The sequence below is a fragment of the Palaemon carinicauda genome, chromosome 6 (assembly GCF_036898095.1).
Source record: "Palaemon carinicauda isolate YSFRI2023 chromosome 6, ASM3689809v2, whole genome shotgun sequence".
NCBI classification, from domain to species: Eukaryota; Metazoa; Arthropoda; class Malacostraca; order Decapoda; family Palaemonidae; genus Palaemon; species Palaemon carinicauda.
In genome coordinates, this window is record NC_090730.1 from 86,645,102 (window position 1) to 86,660,221 (window position 15,120).

Consider the following 15,120-nt stretch of genomic DNA (forward strand, 5'->3'; position numbering starts at 1 on the left):
CCTCTGCCAGAGGCGTTGCAGGCCTCCTCCCACTGGTGATCTGATGAGTGGATTGGTCTCCCTAGTGGGAACGGCTACCTCGAACGCCCCTTCTACCACCTTTCCTTACTCTGAAGGACTTTCTGACTTTCTGGTTCTTGGATTGAAAGGGCTTCTTAAGACACCTTTGTCTTTGATGTCGAGGGACAGGAAGAGCTGGACTGTTCTTTTGGGGGGGTCCAAGAGCCCTCCCGTAAGGCCGAGACTGATGTCCCAGTGTCATGGCTCTGTGGAAGAAAGAATCCTTGGAGGATTTTCTCCACCTGACAACTGCTCGTTCTACCTCTTCGGGTTTGAAGAGGGAAGGGCCCTCGAGGGTCAAGTTCCGAAGGCGCGTCACCTCCACTTTCGGCACCTGCCTGTAGAACCTTCCTATGACTGTAGCCCTTCACTTAAGAATCGCATTTGCTCATAGGTTCACCATGTGGCGCGAAAGGAATTCCAAGGTTCGAGGACCAGACAGAAGGAAGGATTCCAAGGACCACCTGGTCGCCTCCTTAGAAAGATCTGTGGAGTAAATAATGTGGCCCAGAGACCCGAACCATAGGTCAAGCCATGAAGCAGCCTGCATGGCATACCTCGCACTTCGCTCTATGTTGAGTAGATCAGAGGCAGAAAGGGAGGCTCTCAAGGAGGCTAGTCTCTGTAGTGGAACGTTAAGTGTGATTCCACCAATGGGTCAAGAGGCAGGGTAGGACGAGGATCATCCTGGATTTCACAGTACTTCCTTTGGAGTACAAAAGGAAGTGGCAGAGATCGGGTAGAAGACCCTGCTCTAAGAGAGCTAGAAGTGCCTGGTATCTGGGAGATAGCTTACCTTTTGGCTGCCTTAAGTCCCTTTGACCAGGGATGAGCTGCACTGGTCTTGGGTGGTTTCTGGGATCCAAGGATCTGATTCAGAATAATGTCCTTGCCTTCTTGTGGTGCAGAGCAGGATTCTGACTTGTTGAAGGTCATCTTGCACGCAAGGACCTGCCAGATGGCATGTTCCAACTCTTTGTGCTCGGCTTCAGAGTGGAACTTCGGACTTGCCGCTTTAGGGAAGAATTCTTTGTCCGTCTCCCTGAACTAATCTACCTCCGGACTCTCATCTAAGAAAGCTAGAGGTAGATCAAAGTCGTCACTTGGAACCTGAAATGGTCCCGCCTCGGGAGACCCCTTCGCCTGTTCCTGTCTTTGTGGTTCCGTGGCCTTAGAATTCTTTGGAACTACTTTGGAATCTTTAGATTCCTTCCTGGGAGGGAAGTGTTTCTCCAAGACCGTTGTTTCCGAAGAAACTTGCGGTTCCTTGTCTTCTGCGGTTTGGGAACCGTGACTTCCTCCTCTTCAAAGGGGAGAGATACAGGACGTTGATCCGGGGGAACAACTTCAATGGGTTTGGGGGCGAAGGGGTGGATGGTATCTCCCAAGGGGAACCATTGTCCCTACATGTACGAGGATGGATATCTGCGTGTGGCAGTGTGACACGCTTCATCCTCCTCTGCTTCGTTGTCATCCTGTCACCCGATTTGACCGGTGTTAAAAGAGGAGGTCCTGTAGGTGGGACAGCTGCAAAGTCCTGTGGTTTCTTTGTGCTAGGGCGAGGTGGTTTTGATCTACACACAAGGAACAGAACTCTGAGCAGATCTCCTCCTCGGGTCAGAGGGAGAGTCCGCAGAGGACGAGGATGACTTGTACAGAGGTATACGAGTAGCTGCTCGTGGACGGGGAGGGGGTGAACAGATGGAATGGGCAACCTCAGTGACTTTTGCAGAGATGACACCTAGGTGTCAAACCAGGAAGGAAGATTTCTGGCACGAAACAAGTTAAGGGTTTCCTTAAGGAGTCCTGAAGGAGGAGGCTGCCTCTTAGGATGGTGTTTAAAAGGACCAGCTTCTGGTGAAGGAAGCTTCTTAGGCTTCATGAGATGCTCTTTGGTGATGCACACTGGGCAATCAAGAGAGATAGGAATGCTTGCATACTTATTGGGAAGTTCCTAAAAACCCTCTGGAGATAGAACTGGCCTGCTGCCAGAGCTGTCAGTTGTGGAGGATGTTGTTAGAGAAGTTGGGTACATGCTAGCTCGCGAAACTGTGGCCTCGGCCCGCGAAACACTCACTTATTCAGCAGGTGGACTTGGTGAAGGAAGCGCTTCACTCTTGACAACTTGTGGAATCAAGAGATTCGCTTTCAATGGCACGTGAATCGCTAGCAGAAGTCACCTTTTCACGAGCAACTGAAGGTAAGCAAGAAGTAGAAAGCCTCTGGGGCTTTTGTGCCGAAGGGGCACTCTGCACGTCTAAGATGGGGGACTGGGAGCTTCTGAGTGAGGGCAACGGGCTGGGTGAGAGAGTGTTTAGGATCAGAAGAGCTGGTAGAGGGGCATTGCGTAGGTGAACGCTTAGTAGATACCCCAGGCTTTGAAAGGCCCTGGAGGTAGTCTTGACAGGCTTCTCCGAGGGTTGGTCTTGCTCGTTTCCTTATACAGTCTGAGGTCAATTGGGATAATGGTAAGATGCAGCGCCGTGTGCGGAAGAAAAGCGAACGAGTCTACGGTGTCCTCTGGAAGAGGATCTACTCGATCTGGAGTGTTTAGAGCGCTTAGATCATGATTGCCAGGAGTGACAACCTTTTGATCGTGAGCGCTTCGCTAGCGATCTAGAATGCTTGCCTTGCAATCATGATCATCTAGATTGAGAATGCGTGTCTCTAGAAGTGGAGTGCAAAGTTGTACGCGCTTGAGCATGAAGCTCTTGATCTGGAGCATTGCGCCCTAGATCGAGGGTGTTTCCTAGAAGACCTACGCCTAGACCGTGATGACTTACGGTCTTTATGGCGTGAGCATGTAGCAGTAGTGTGTGAACACCTATGGGACGAACGCTTAGATCATGAACGATCTCTTGAACCTTGTAAACAGGGTTCGGGTGAGGTGAGCGTAAAGCTCGTAAAGGTGATATTGTTACAGGAGATGTTGTTGTGACTTGTCCAGGGGAAGGGCGAACATGTGGATCATTCGTCTAAGGAGGATTACTGGGCACACCTGGATCGTTCTGCCTAACCTCGTCACTTGCTGGGGCAGTGCACGAAAGCTGGAACCATCTCTGTTGGAAGATAAGAGGTTGAGATTAGGGTTAGGCAACAATGTTGCCTTAGGGTCAACAGGAGGCCATTGTAAGGGTGAAAGAGAGCGATCACGTATGTACGAGGAGGGGTCGGAAGAGGGTGAAAGGTGGACTTCACAGATGTACAGGGCAAAAGATATAGTTGCCCCAGGGGACGGTTCTCTCCTTGCGCCACACTGAAGGGAGTTGCAGAAGAGTCTCCTTCGAAGGGGGAGCAGAAACCCCCCCCGGACAGCCAGGCCAGTAGCACATCTGCAAGGGAAAAAGTCTCCCCAGTGGAAGTCGGGCAAGGAGGACCTTCTAGAAGCGATCCAGGGGTGCGGGAAAAAGAAGCCTGAGCTCTTTTCCCTGCGGAGTTGGACTTCAGGGGAGAAAGATCTCGCTTAGCTTTCTTTTTCCTGCATTGCCCAAACTTCTACCACTGGGAGGCAGGCCCCTCCAGACACACTTCGCAGGGCGAAGCCTGCTCGCAGCGACACCCTTGGAAGGCAGGACACAGCAGATGAGGGTCTGTGTCCACTGAGGACATGAAGGTATCGCAAGGGTGACCTTCAAAACTAAGGCAGGTTCACATGGGAGCGTCAGAAGAAAGAGCACACCCACACCTGAAAAGAGAAAGCAAGTGCGTAAAGCAATGGTTGTATGTCTTATGGCTAAGCCTTCGAAAGAGGTGGAGAGCGGACACATCCGATCTCAACCAGCCAAAAGAAGAAAGTGAGGCTGAGCTGTGAGAAAAGATAGGTGGCTGGGGTACACCACCACCAGCCACCCACTACTGACCCACAGCAGTGGGAAAGTAGGGTTACCACCTCGTACTTTTTGTCTCTGGGCTGCCTTCCAGCTTCGCTGAAAGATATATCCTATGTAAACAATGAAAGATTGGTCAGCGTAAAAACAAATATAGTTTCATGAAACAAACATATGTAAAGAGCAAAGTAATGGACAATTGTAAAAAATATAGTCAAACAGTTTCAATTCCAACTAAATTAAGATTCTTAAATCTCATTTGACTGGCCAAAAAATTGTCAGATTTATCAACTGTCACTGACATTTTAGATACATTCTACTAAGAACAAAACCTTCTGGCCAGTCTCATGGGATTTAATATTTTTGAAAATAAATTTCTTTTGTAAACTTTGTCAGAATAATCAAGTCATTGAACTTTCAGGTAAACTTGTTACAATAGGAAATGTTTACAGGAGGGATTTACCTTCAAAAACTAATATTTATTCATAGTTGTAAATTGGAAAGTTAAATAATACCTATGAAATTGTAAATAAAGTTCTGGATTTTGGGGGCAGAGTCATGTTTGTCATTCATAGTATACTCAGAAGTCAAATGAGTACAACATAATATTCCACCTTTCTCAGGGAAGCACAGAACAATTAAAGAATTAATCTAACCAGTTTTAGTTCAATAGCTTTAGATTTATTATTCAATGCATGAATTAATTATTAGTACCCAAGAAAAAAGTAACTGTAATATAGTATTAATACCTGAGCTGGTCTTAGTACTACTGGCAAATTTGGAAGCTTTATTATAATCCTATTAATATTGGCAATTAACTCTTCTTTATTTAACACAAATATGAATAGTCACCAAATATGTAATTTTACATTTCATAAGAAGATTCTAGGGTTTCTAGGGAAATGCCAAGTTACTTAACAATCATAGAAGTACTACTAATCTGCACAATTAAAATGAGTTCCAATTCTGAAACCATGCCAATTGCTGACACATTTCACAGATAAAATCTGAAATGGGCCGATAAAATCCTTATCCCCTTTCTCTTGGCATCTATTTGTTACCAAGTTATAATTCACAGGTAACATAAGCAAATTTGGCAATTTAAAAATGCTATACATACATTTCTTTTAAAAATCATAAAAAAAATTTTGATAGAAAGTGAGAGTAACTACAATTTTCAAGTAAGTTTTTTTCAATCAAACCAAATACTGGATCATCATCTCAATCCATAAAACTGCCTTAATAAAAACAAGCTATGATGGATTTATAAATCAAATATTGATACATGCAATTTCAGAGCTTACAGCATAATTGTAAGTACCGTACCTGTAAACTAGCCTAATAAGAAAAAATGCATCATTAGTAAAAAATCTAACAACTTTCCTCGATATCTATATTCTTACTACCCTAACCTGAATGGTTTCCTTTTAATTGAGGAATGACAACTGAAGTAAACCAAATGTCAAGTAACTGTCTACCTAGATAAGGAGACACATAGAGGAATGGATAAAAAGTAAATGTGTAAAGCAATAGAACAGATCCAAGAAGGGAGCAACAAGGAATCCTCAGTAGTTCCTATAGTGGACTGTATATAATCAGAGATAGGATCATGAAGAGTAGTTTTTATGCATTTCAGAAATACCTAAAAATATATATCAAAATGCTGATATAGTCTACAGGATTATTAGATCAAGTAGAAAGAAACTAGAAATCTTTAATCATGAGAAATTGAGAAATACTTACTTGACTAGACTAATGTGGCCAAAATCCCTCAATTCATTATTCAAATTGGACCATGGAATATCAGAAAAGGCTAGACATGAATCTAGATATGAAGGATAAGTAAAATATTTTCATTTTTTACATATAAAATGTAAGCCTTGAATATTTTCCACTTTTCATAGCAAAACGTGTCTTGAATACTGACGCAAATGCAGACATAACTTGGTCATAACAGTAATAATATAGTTGAATCCCAGCTTTCTATTTGACCTAAATTTCAAAACCCATTCTTGAAAATCAGGTTGGTTAAAAATAATTACCATATACTAAATATACATTAACACAACATATCAAGGACGGGTCCAAAAATCAGCAAAATTACAAAGTGCTTTCTTGCTGTATATTTTGAAATTACCTACCTGCAAGAATTATAAATACCATGCGAGGCAGTCCTATAACACGATCATCTCGTTTCAGCTTGAACACTATTGTGTTGCCTCCCATAACATTTACTAGCTTTGTCTCATCATAATACCCATCTCGCTGGACAGTAATTGTATGCATTCCAGGAGAGAGTGGGCGCCACCAAGCACCATGACCAACAGAAGTCACACTCAGTGGTGAACCTTTAACAGTAATCTTGGCACCAGACAAAGGTACGTTGGATTGGTCAGTAATGTAACCTACAAGAGAAACAATTTAAATGTTAGCTATTACCAAATCAAAAAATTTTTTTTTGTGAAGGAAAAAAAATCCTTAAATGCTTTAAATCATCATAAAATAATTCAACAGGCCAATCTCTGTTATATATAATCAAAATGAAAATCTTTACTGAATGCATGTACTTCATTATGAAGCATGATAAAGGGTTAGAGATTGGGTAGTTCATATGAAGAGAATAAGAAGCTCTGGAAAGAAGAGAAGAGAGTAAGGAAGGGTGGATCAGGGAGTGAGAAGACAGCGAAAGAGGAAAAAAAGAATGTTGCTGAAAGGAAATGAGATGAGGAAGAAGTGGATGAATATTTAGAAAGGTTGCTGAATGTTGAGGATGAAATGGGGGCAGATATATTTGCTGTTGCAGGTGTTGAGATGTCAGTGATGGGAGATGATAATGAGAGAAATTACAAGACAGGAAGTGCTGAGAGCACTAGATGAAACAAGAGCCGGAAAAGCACTTGGTATGGACAGTGTGGGATTGAGATGTTAAAGGGGGGGGGGTGACTGTACTAGAGTGGTTGGTGATATTGTTCAATATATATAAAGGGGGTGGGTGTGGGACTGTGCTTGAGTGGTTGGTGATATTGTTTAATATATATTTTATGTTGCCAATGGTGGCAATAGAATGGGTGTGCATGTATTGGTCCGCTATACAAAAATAATGGAGATGTGCATTAGTGTTTTAATTCTAGGGACGTTACTCTGTTGCGTGTGGTTAAAATAATGTATGGTAGAGTGCTGATTAATAGAATTAAGGATAAGATGGAGGATGCAATTTTAGAAGCGCAGTGAGGTTTTAAAAGAGGTAGGGGTTGCATGGATCATATTTTTATAGTTAGTCAGATTTTCAAAAAAAATATTTACCAAAAGGTAAGGTGTATTTTCCATTCATAGACCTGGAGAGAGCTTAGGATAAGTGTTAATAGGGATGCAATATGGAATATGATGAGGTTATATGGAATTTGTGAAATATAGTTGCAAGCAGTAAAGCATGTGTTAAAACAGGGAATGAAGTTAGTGGTTTCCAGTGAGAGTGGGGCTAAGACAATGATGTGTGATGTCGCCATGGTTGTTAATTATGTTTGTTGATAGAGGCGTAAGAGAGGTGAATTCCCGAGTGCTTGATCAAGGATTAAAACTGATAAATGGGAGGGTTCATGATTGGGAGGTGAATTAGTTGACGTTTGTCGATGATACTGAATTGCTTCTAGACTCGGAGGAGAAGCTGTGTCGATTAGTGACAGTTTCGAAGGGTGTGTGAGAGAAGGAAGTTGCGAGTTAATGTGGGCATGAGTAAGGTCATGAGGTGCACAAGAAGGGAGGGTGGTGCTAGATTGAATGTCATGTTGAATGATTTATTGAGTTAGTAGGTAGTAGGTTGGCCAAGGTACCAGCCACTTGTTAAGATACTACCGCTAGTGTGTTATTGGGTCCTTTGAATGGCCAGACAGTACTTACACTGAAGCTATCTCTCTAGTTATAAGTCATTTTTCCTTTGCCTACACATACATTGAATAGTTTGGCCTATTCTTTCCAGATTTTTCTCTGTCCTCATACACCTGACAACACTGAGATTACCAAATAAGTCTTCACTGAAGGTCTTAACTACTAAACTGTAATTGTTCAGTGGTTACTTTCTTCTTGGTAAGGGTAGAAGAGACCATTTAGCTATGGTAAGCAGATCTTCTTGGAGAACATTCCAAAATTAAACTAATGTTCTCTAATCTTGGATAGTGCCATAGTTACTGTATCATGGTCTTCCACTGTCTTGGGTTAGAGTTCTCTTGCTTGAGAGTACACTCAGGCACACTATTCTATATTATTTTCTTCCTCTTGTTATTTTGAAGATTTCATAATTTATATATGAAAGATCCATTTTACTGTTGTTACTGTTCTTAAAATATTTCATTTTTGCTATTCATTCATCATCATCTCCCATGCATATTGACGCAGAGGGCCTCGGACTGATTTCGCTAGTCGTCTCTATCTTGAGGTTTTAATTTAATACTTCTAAATTCATCATCTACTACTTCACACTTTATAGTCCTCAGCCATGTATTCATGGGTCTTCCAACTCTTCTAGTGCCTTATGGATCCCAGGTGAACGTTTGGTGAACTAATCTCTCTTGGGGAGTGTGAAGAGCATGCCCAAGCCATTTCCATCTACCCCTCATCATGATCTCAAACACATATGGCCTTCGAGGAATCTCTCTTAGTTTCATTTCTAATCCTGTCCTGGCATTTAACTCACAATATCCTTCACGGGACTTTAATCTCAAATCTACTAAATCTATTGGAGATTGTTTCATTGTCATGCCATAACTCATGTCCATATGTAATGATTAGAATAGTAATATTACATGTTTAAAACAAATGACGTAATATGTCATGTTGGTTGGAAGAGCTGACCGTGAGATTTGCTATGGTCAACTCAAATTGTATACAGGATGTAAGATGCTAAGTTGTCATTCTTTCTTAGTGTCAACACATTGTCTCTTCGTGTGAAAGTTTGTGACGTCACCGGATGCAGGTGTCTTCCGATTCCGTCACTTAGCCAAATTAAAGCAAGTGTACGATATTTGGGATATCAGTAATTTGTTCAGTTCATATCAAAACTTCACCAGAATTGGTCATGTGGACCAACACAGCTTCCTCCAGTGATGGAGATGTTTAACTCAGTTGTTATTCACAATAAAACTTAAAAACTACTAAAATGTGTTCAGTAAACCATTCAAATACATTTGAAAAACAACTCATACTCAAATGTGTGCTTAAGACAGTAGCACACCAATAAATGGTGGCAGCGATTAAACTCAAAGACAGCGGTTAAACTCTAAGAATTAGAGAAATATCTTCAAGACTTCAAAATAAATAGCTGTAAAACCAGAGATATATCTTCAAGACTTCAACATAAAAGCTGTGAAACCAGAGAATGATCTTCAAGACTTCAAAATAAAACTATCTACAAGAATCTACAATTTTGACTAAGTCCAACGAAAATGCTAACACCAACATATGTTAGTATACAAATAGAATCTTCAATCAACATCCTAGGAAACCCAAGGACTGGCATTCAACTATTGCAAAACATATCCAGGAAGACCTACATTCTACAAGAAACTAGAACGAGACATCGCTAACAAAACATCAAGAGAGAGAGAGAGAGAGACGACTCGACTTCATATATAAGCTAAGTACAGAGATTTTGTATTCATTTCAGTTTGTGCAGTGAAGTGTAGTTATCACAAGTCGTTAGTCAATTATTACTGGGGTGAGTGAATTCCTAAACTTTGTTATAAGAAACTCCGAATTCTCATTTTGAATTTTTCTTTCTTTGTGCTAATTCCTTTTTCTTTCATAAACTCTTGGGGGGAAATGTATTGGGATTAGTAACATTGTTGGGGGAATTTTATTATACATATGCGTTTACGCAGTGGGCGTCTGTACTCATATAGATATTTTGATAGGATTGAAAGGGGTCAAAGAGATAGAAAAAAAAAAAGAATACAGCAGTCATGGCTCCTCCTGTCAGCCCTACCCCTGGACCTAGTGGTGTAGGCCAGGCTAATCCTCCTCCAATTGTGACGCTTGTAAATGCCAGGTCAGCAATCCTTCCTTTTCAAGGCCGTGTCAACGGGTTCTTGCCACAAAATGTGGAGTCATGGATTTCATCCGTTGATGCCCATTTAAATGCCAAACAAATCGTAGATCCTTTTGTACAATTACAAGAAGCTAAAAGTTTTATAGATTTTTCTAAGGGGGATGCGAGTGCGTATTTAAGAGGTGTTTCATTTCAGGAAGCAGTTACTTGGGATGATTTCAAAGTTAGGTTACGCGCGATCTATGGGGGTGAGGAAGCTTTGGATGTAGTGTTAACGTTACGAAATACACTTAATCAAGCCACTATGAATCGGCTTAATGTTGTTGAGAGAGCAGCTCTCATAGCTGATAGGCTTAACGAATATCAGGACATTTTAGGTAATTCCACTTGGGTTACTAACGATAATATCTCCGTGAAAGATTTTTTACGATTAATGTATTTAACTTGCATGACACTTATGTTGCCTGAAGCTTTAGTGCGGTGCTTTGATAAGAAGTTAATGCCTGCAAGTACGGAATTGGATGTCTATAAACAGATAAAGAAACACATGTCCAAGTGTCCAGATCTCGATCCCGTGTTAACTCAAGTTTTTGCTAAGAATGAAACAAAACCACAAACAGTGAACGTAATTAATAATCCAGTAGCGGGAGTGACGTGTTACAACTGCAAACGTCAAGGTCACATAAGCGCAGACTGTAGAACGAAATTTTGTTCAGTTCATAACACAGGATCACATTCTTATAGTCAATGTTACGCGCGTAAGACACAACAATATCCTAGAAATACACAGTCAATTCCACAGTCAGTTCCATATGGAAATAAAAAGAAAAATCCTCATTTTAACAATAAGAAGAAACAACAAAATGTCAATGCAGTTCAGAGTCCGAAACAAACAAACACTTCTTCAAATATCGCTGAGCCTGGGCCGTCAAACCAGACCTCGCAAAGTCAGCCTAATTTTCAGAATGTGCAGAGCAAAGCAAATACCACATAGTTAACTCTAGAGGGGAAGAGAGTGATGTTGGGTCAAGGTCATTTATGTCAACATCAATAGTATTGAATAATCAATTTAATGTTTTATCAGATAATTGTGAGACAATAGATTTTCCTATGAAACACACGGCCGAATTAAGTAAAACAGTGCATGCTCCCGTAGATTTGCAACGAATTCATACAATAATAAGCCAAAATGAGTTACGGCCAACCTTATATGCTGTAAATTTAGAACACAAATCCTTTACGTTATTTTTTGACTCTGGTAGTCCACGTAATATTATGGATTTGAAGACGCATCATTTGTTGTTTTCGAACTTTCCGATTGAAAAATCAGGAATCAGACTTTCAGGTATAGGAAATAATGAATTAAACGTCATAGGCATAACTCATATTCAGTTCAGAGTCGGTAATCGCACGTTTGCCGATACATTTGTTGTTGTGAAAAACATTAATATGTATCCAGCTGTAATTATAGGATACCCATCTATGGGAAATCAAAACATTATCTTAGCTCCTGCAAAGCACGGCGTGTGTATCAAAGGGAAATTCTATAAGTCTTCTAATACTTTAAAGTCAGTTTTGGATAAAAAGGAGACGACAAATGTAACCGTAACGTACGTTGAAGAACCAATAACTTGTCTCACTAATAAAGAAATAATATACGCGACCCAGCAGAATTCTCGTTCACCCGTAATATCATCTTGCACGCAATATATCGAACCAAACATACCTTCGAATTTAATAGTGCAAATAAAGAAAACACTACCGGGATCTGAAATATTAATCCTTTCCGATACTTTGAAAACTAACGGATTGTCTGTCACACAAGCTATTTATACAGTAGGCTCACATCAGCAATGTAATATCGAAGTCTGTAATCATTTAAATAACACTTTAGTAATTCACAAAAATCAACATATCTTGGATGTAGAAGTTTATAAACATCGTATTCTTACCGTTGCTGAAATCAATCACTCTCAATCAGTTGCGGATGAATCCCTTTTACGATCTATTAAAAATAAAATCAGTAAGGACATTCAAGACGAAGAAATTCAGCAGAAAATTTTTGAACTTTTAAATAAATATACAGATGTCTTTTCCACTACGGATGGATCCTTAGGAAAAACAGATGTGATCGAGCATCAAATAAGGTTAAAAGACAAACAGAAAATTATATATGTACCCTCGTACAGACTCCCTATGAAATTCCAGAATGAAATAAATGATGAAGTAGGTAAAATGTTAGAGGAAGGAGTCATTAGAAAATCAAATAGCCCTTATAATTTTCCTTTAATAGTTGTACCGAAAAAAGATCGAACATGGCGTATCTGCGTCGACTTTCGTCGTCTAAACGAGGAAACGATCCCTGATCGATTCCCAGTGCCATGTACTGACGATATTTTGTCTTTGTTAGGTCAGAATAAATATTTTACCAGTTTGGACTTACTTAAAGGCTTTCACCAGATATCATTAGAAGAAGATAGTATCCCATACACAGCCTTCAGCACAGCCAGGGGACATTATGAATTTTTACGGATGCCTTTTGGTTTACGTTGTGCTCCTATAACATTTACAAGAATGATTAACATAGTGTTTGGAGACTTGTTAGGGGATATATTGCATGCCTATATGGATGATCTTGTAATCTTTTCCAACACCTTAGAGGAACATCTACGTAAGTTAGAACTAGTACTACAGAGATTAAGACAACATAACTTAAGGGTAAAGATTAGTAAGTGTGAATTTTTCAAAACAGAATTGATATATTTGGGTTTCATGGTGTCAAGCCAAGGTCTTAAAGTAGTCCATGATAAGGTGTCGGCTATACGTAATTTTCCCATACCTACTAATGTCAAGGGAATACAGCAATTTCTGGGTTGTAGTGGATATTACAGGCGTTTTATACGCAACTATTCAATAATAGCCGCTCCTTTAACTGATCTTACGAAGAAGGGCGTAGATTTCATATGGTCTGAGCAACATCAACAGGCGTTTAATACTTTGAAAGATGAACTGTGTAGTTCTCCTATCTTAAAATTTCCTGACTTCGGTAAGGAATTCTTCATTGCAACAGACGCCTCAGACTTAGGAGTAGGAGGGGTATTGCTTCAGCAATATGATAAACAGTTTTTCCCGATAGCTTTCTATTCTCGAAAATTGAGAGCTTCCGAAAGTAAGTATGCAGTAATAGACAAGGAAGGACTAGCTATTGTTAATTCGCTAGTGCATTTTAAGTTCATAATTTACGCTTATCCCGTTAAGGTTCTTACTGACCATAAACCACTAACAGAGTTCTTTAAAGGCTTCAATCACAGCCCTAAACGAACTCGGTGGCATTTAATCATTCAAGATTTTGGCGCAAGAATCGGGTATTTACCTGGGAAAGCAAATATCATTGCGGATGCATTATCACGCAACCCCGTGTCATCTTGTACGGAGTCTTTAGCTGAATTAATAGATATATCAACATCCATGCCTATTGTAAAAACAATATCTGAACAAGAAGATTTAGGCTGGAGTGCTGAATTGTTACAGACTGAGCAAAGAAAAGATCAGAAAATAGAAACAATTATAAATGCTTTGAAAGGCAATCATAAAGAAAAAGAATATATAAAGTATAAGCAGCAGAATTATGTAATCAAAGATAATATTCTGTGTAGGACTGTGACAAGGAAAACCCGCAATACACCACATGTAACTAACGACCAGGTAGTAGTACCAAACTCACTTGTTTCCACTGTCCTGAATTGGTTGCATTCAAATCCATTACATGGACACCCTGGGTTCTCATTAATGTCACAGAAAGCCAAATCATTGTTTTATTGGCATACAATGCTTACAGATATAAAAAGACACATAGCTAATTGTCGCACATGTCAGGAAAACAAAGGGCATACGAAAACACCTGTTAGCTTAGGAGCTTATCCTGTTCCCAATCAACCCTTTGAAAGAATACATTTAGATTTGTTAACAGGATTTTACGAGTCAGACAGAGGGAATAAGCACCTCTTAGTGATTATAGATGCTTTAACTCGATATACAGAACTAATAGCGCTTAAAACTAAAACTGCGATTGAATGCGCTAGGAAGTTTTACGAGTGTTACATTTGTAAACATGGAATTCCACACATGATAATCTCAGACTCGGGTGGTGAATTTAATAATCACTTTCTTATCTCATTGTGTGAATTCCTCAACATAAAGAAGGTTAATACCATGATATATCACCCAGAGTCGAATGGGCTAGTGGAAAGAGCAAATAGGAAGATATTAAATATATTAAGGGTAACACTAGGGGGATCAGACCCCAACTGGGATATTGCAATACCGGCGGCACTGAGTACTCTGAATCATTCATATCATATATCAATTAAAATGTCACCGCATGAAGCATTGTATGGTACCCCAGTTAGAACACCTTTCCATGTATTAACGCCTACAACTAATCTATCAAATCCTTTAAAAGAATGTATAAATGCAAGTATAAGTCGATATGATATCCTTCGAAAGAATTTAGAAGAATCACAAATCATAATGAAAAGGAATCATGATAAAATAGTGAAACCAACTAAAACATATACCGTGGGTGATAACATCTATATTCAAATCAATGTCAGAAAAGGGCTCAACTATAAACTAACACCTAAGTTTGAAGGCCCATTTAACATTTTGGAAACATTAACGGCCAATAGGTTTAGAATTCAAAACGTAGCCCAACCCACGGATGAGAGAATAGTACCATTGTCTCACATAAGAAATTAAAAAGAAGTGAGGAAAAATTTTAATTTTTGTAACTAAAAAGTTTTCTTTTTAATACAGGAGTAATTACATATATTTTTTCTCGTTACAGGTTTCCAAGATGAATTTTTTGTTGTTGGGAGTGATATTGTTCGCTCAGACATTTTTTTCGTATGGGATGAGTTCTAAGACTAAGAATATATATTTTAAATAAGGCAATATAGTTGAAAGACAAGAAGACATTTTTATTACATCAACCAACGTAATTGTCGAAGTGCATATGCAAGCAATTTTTCTTCAAGAGAATGATGTCACTAGCTTAAGAACCGCCATTTCAAGGTTTTCTGCATCATTGGATGAGTTGCATAAAAGACATTTTCATTTGACTACTAAGAGTTTGCTTGGATCAACATTAAAAGTTGCAGAGATGCTATCTGATGACTTGAAAAATAAGACTGG

General features: G+C 39.6%; 1 protein-coding gene across 1 annotated transcript in view; it reads right to left on the reverse strand.

The window, feature by feature from the left end:
* Window positions 1-15,120, reverse strand: part of LOC137643131 (carboxypeptidase D-like) — a 589,663-nt gene that overhangs the window by 38,389 nt on the left and 536,154 nt on the right. Inside the window, exon 22 of the mRNA XM_068375981.1 lies at window positions 6,029-6,292. Coding sequence (XP_068232082.1) covers window positions 6,029-6,292 — 264 coding nt within the window. The remainder of the gene's footprint in view (window positions 1-6,028; window positions 6,293-15,120) is intronic.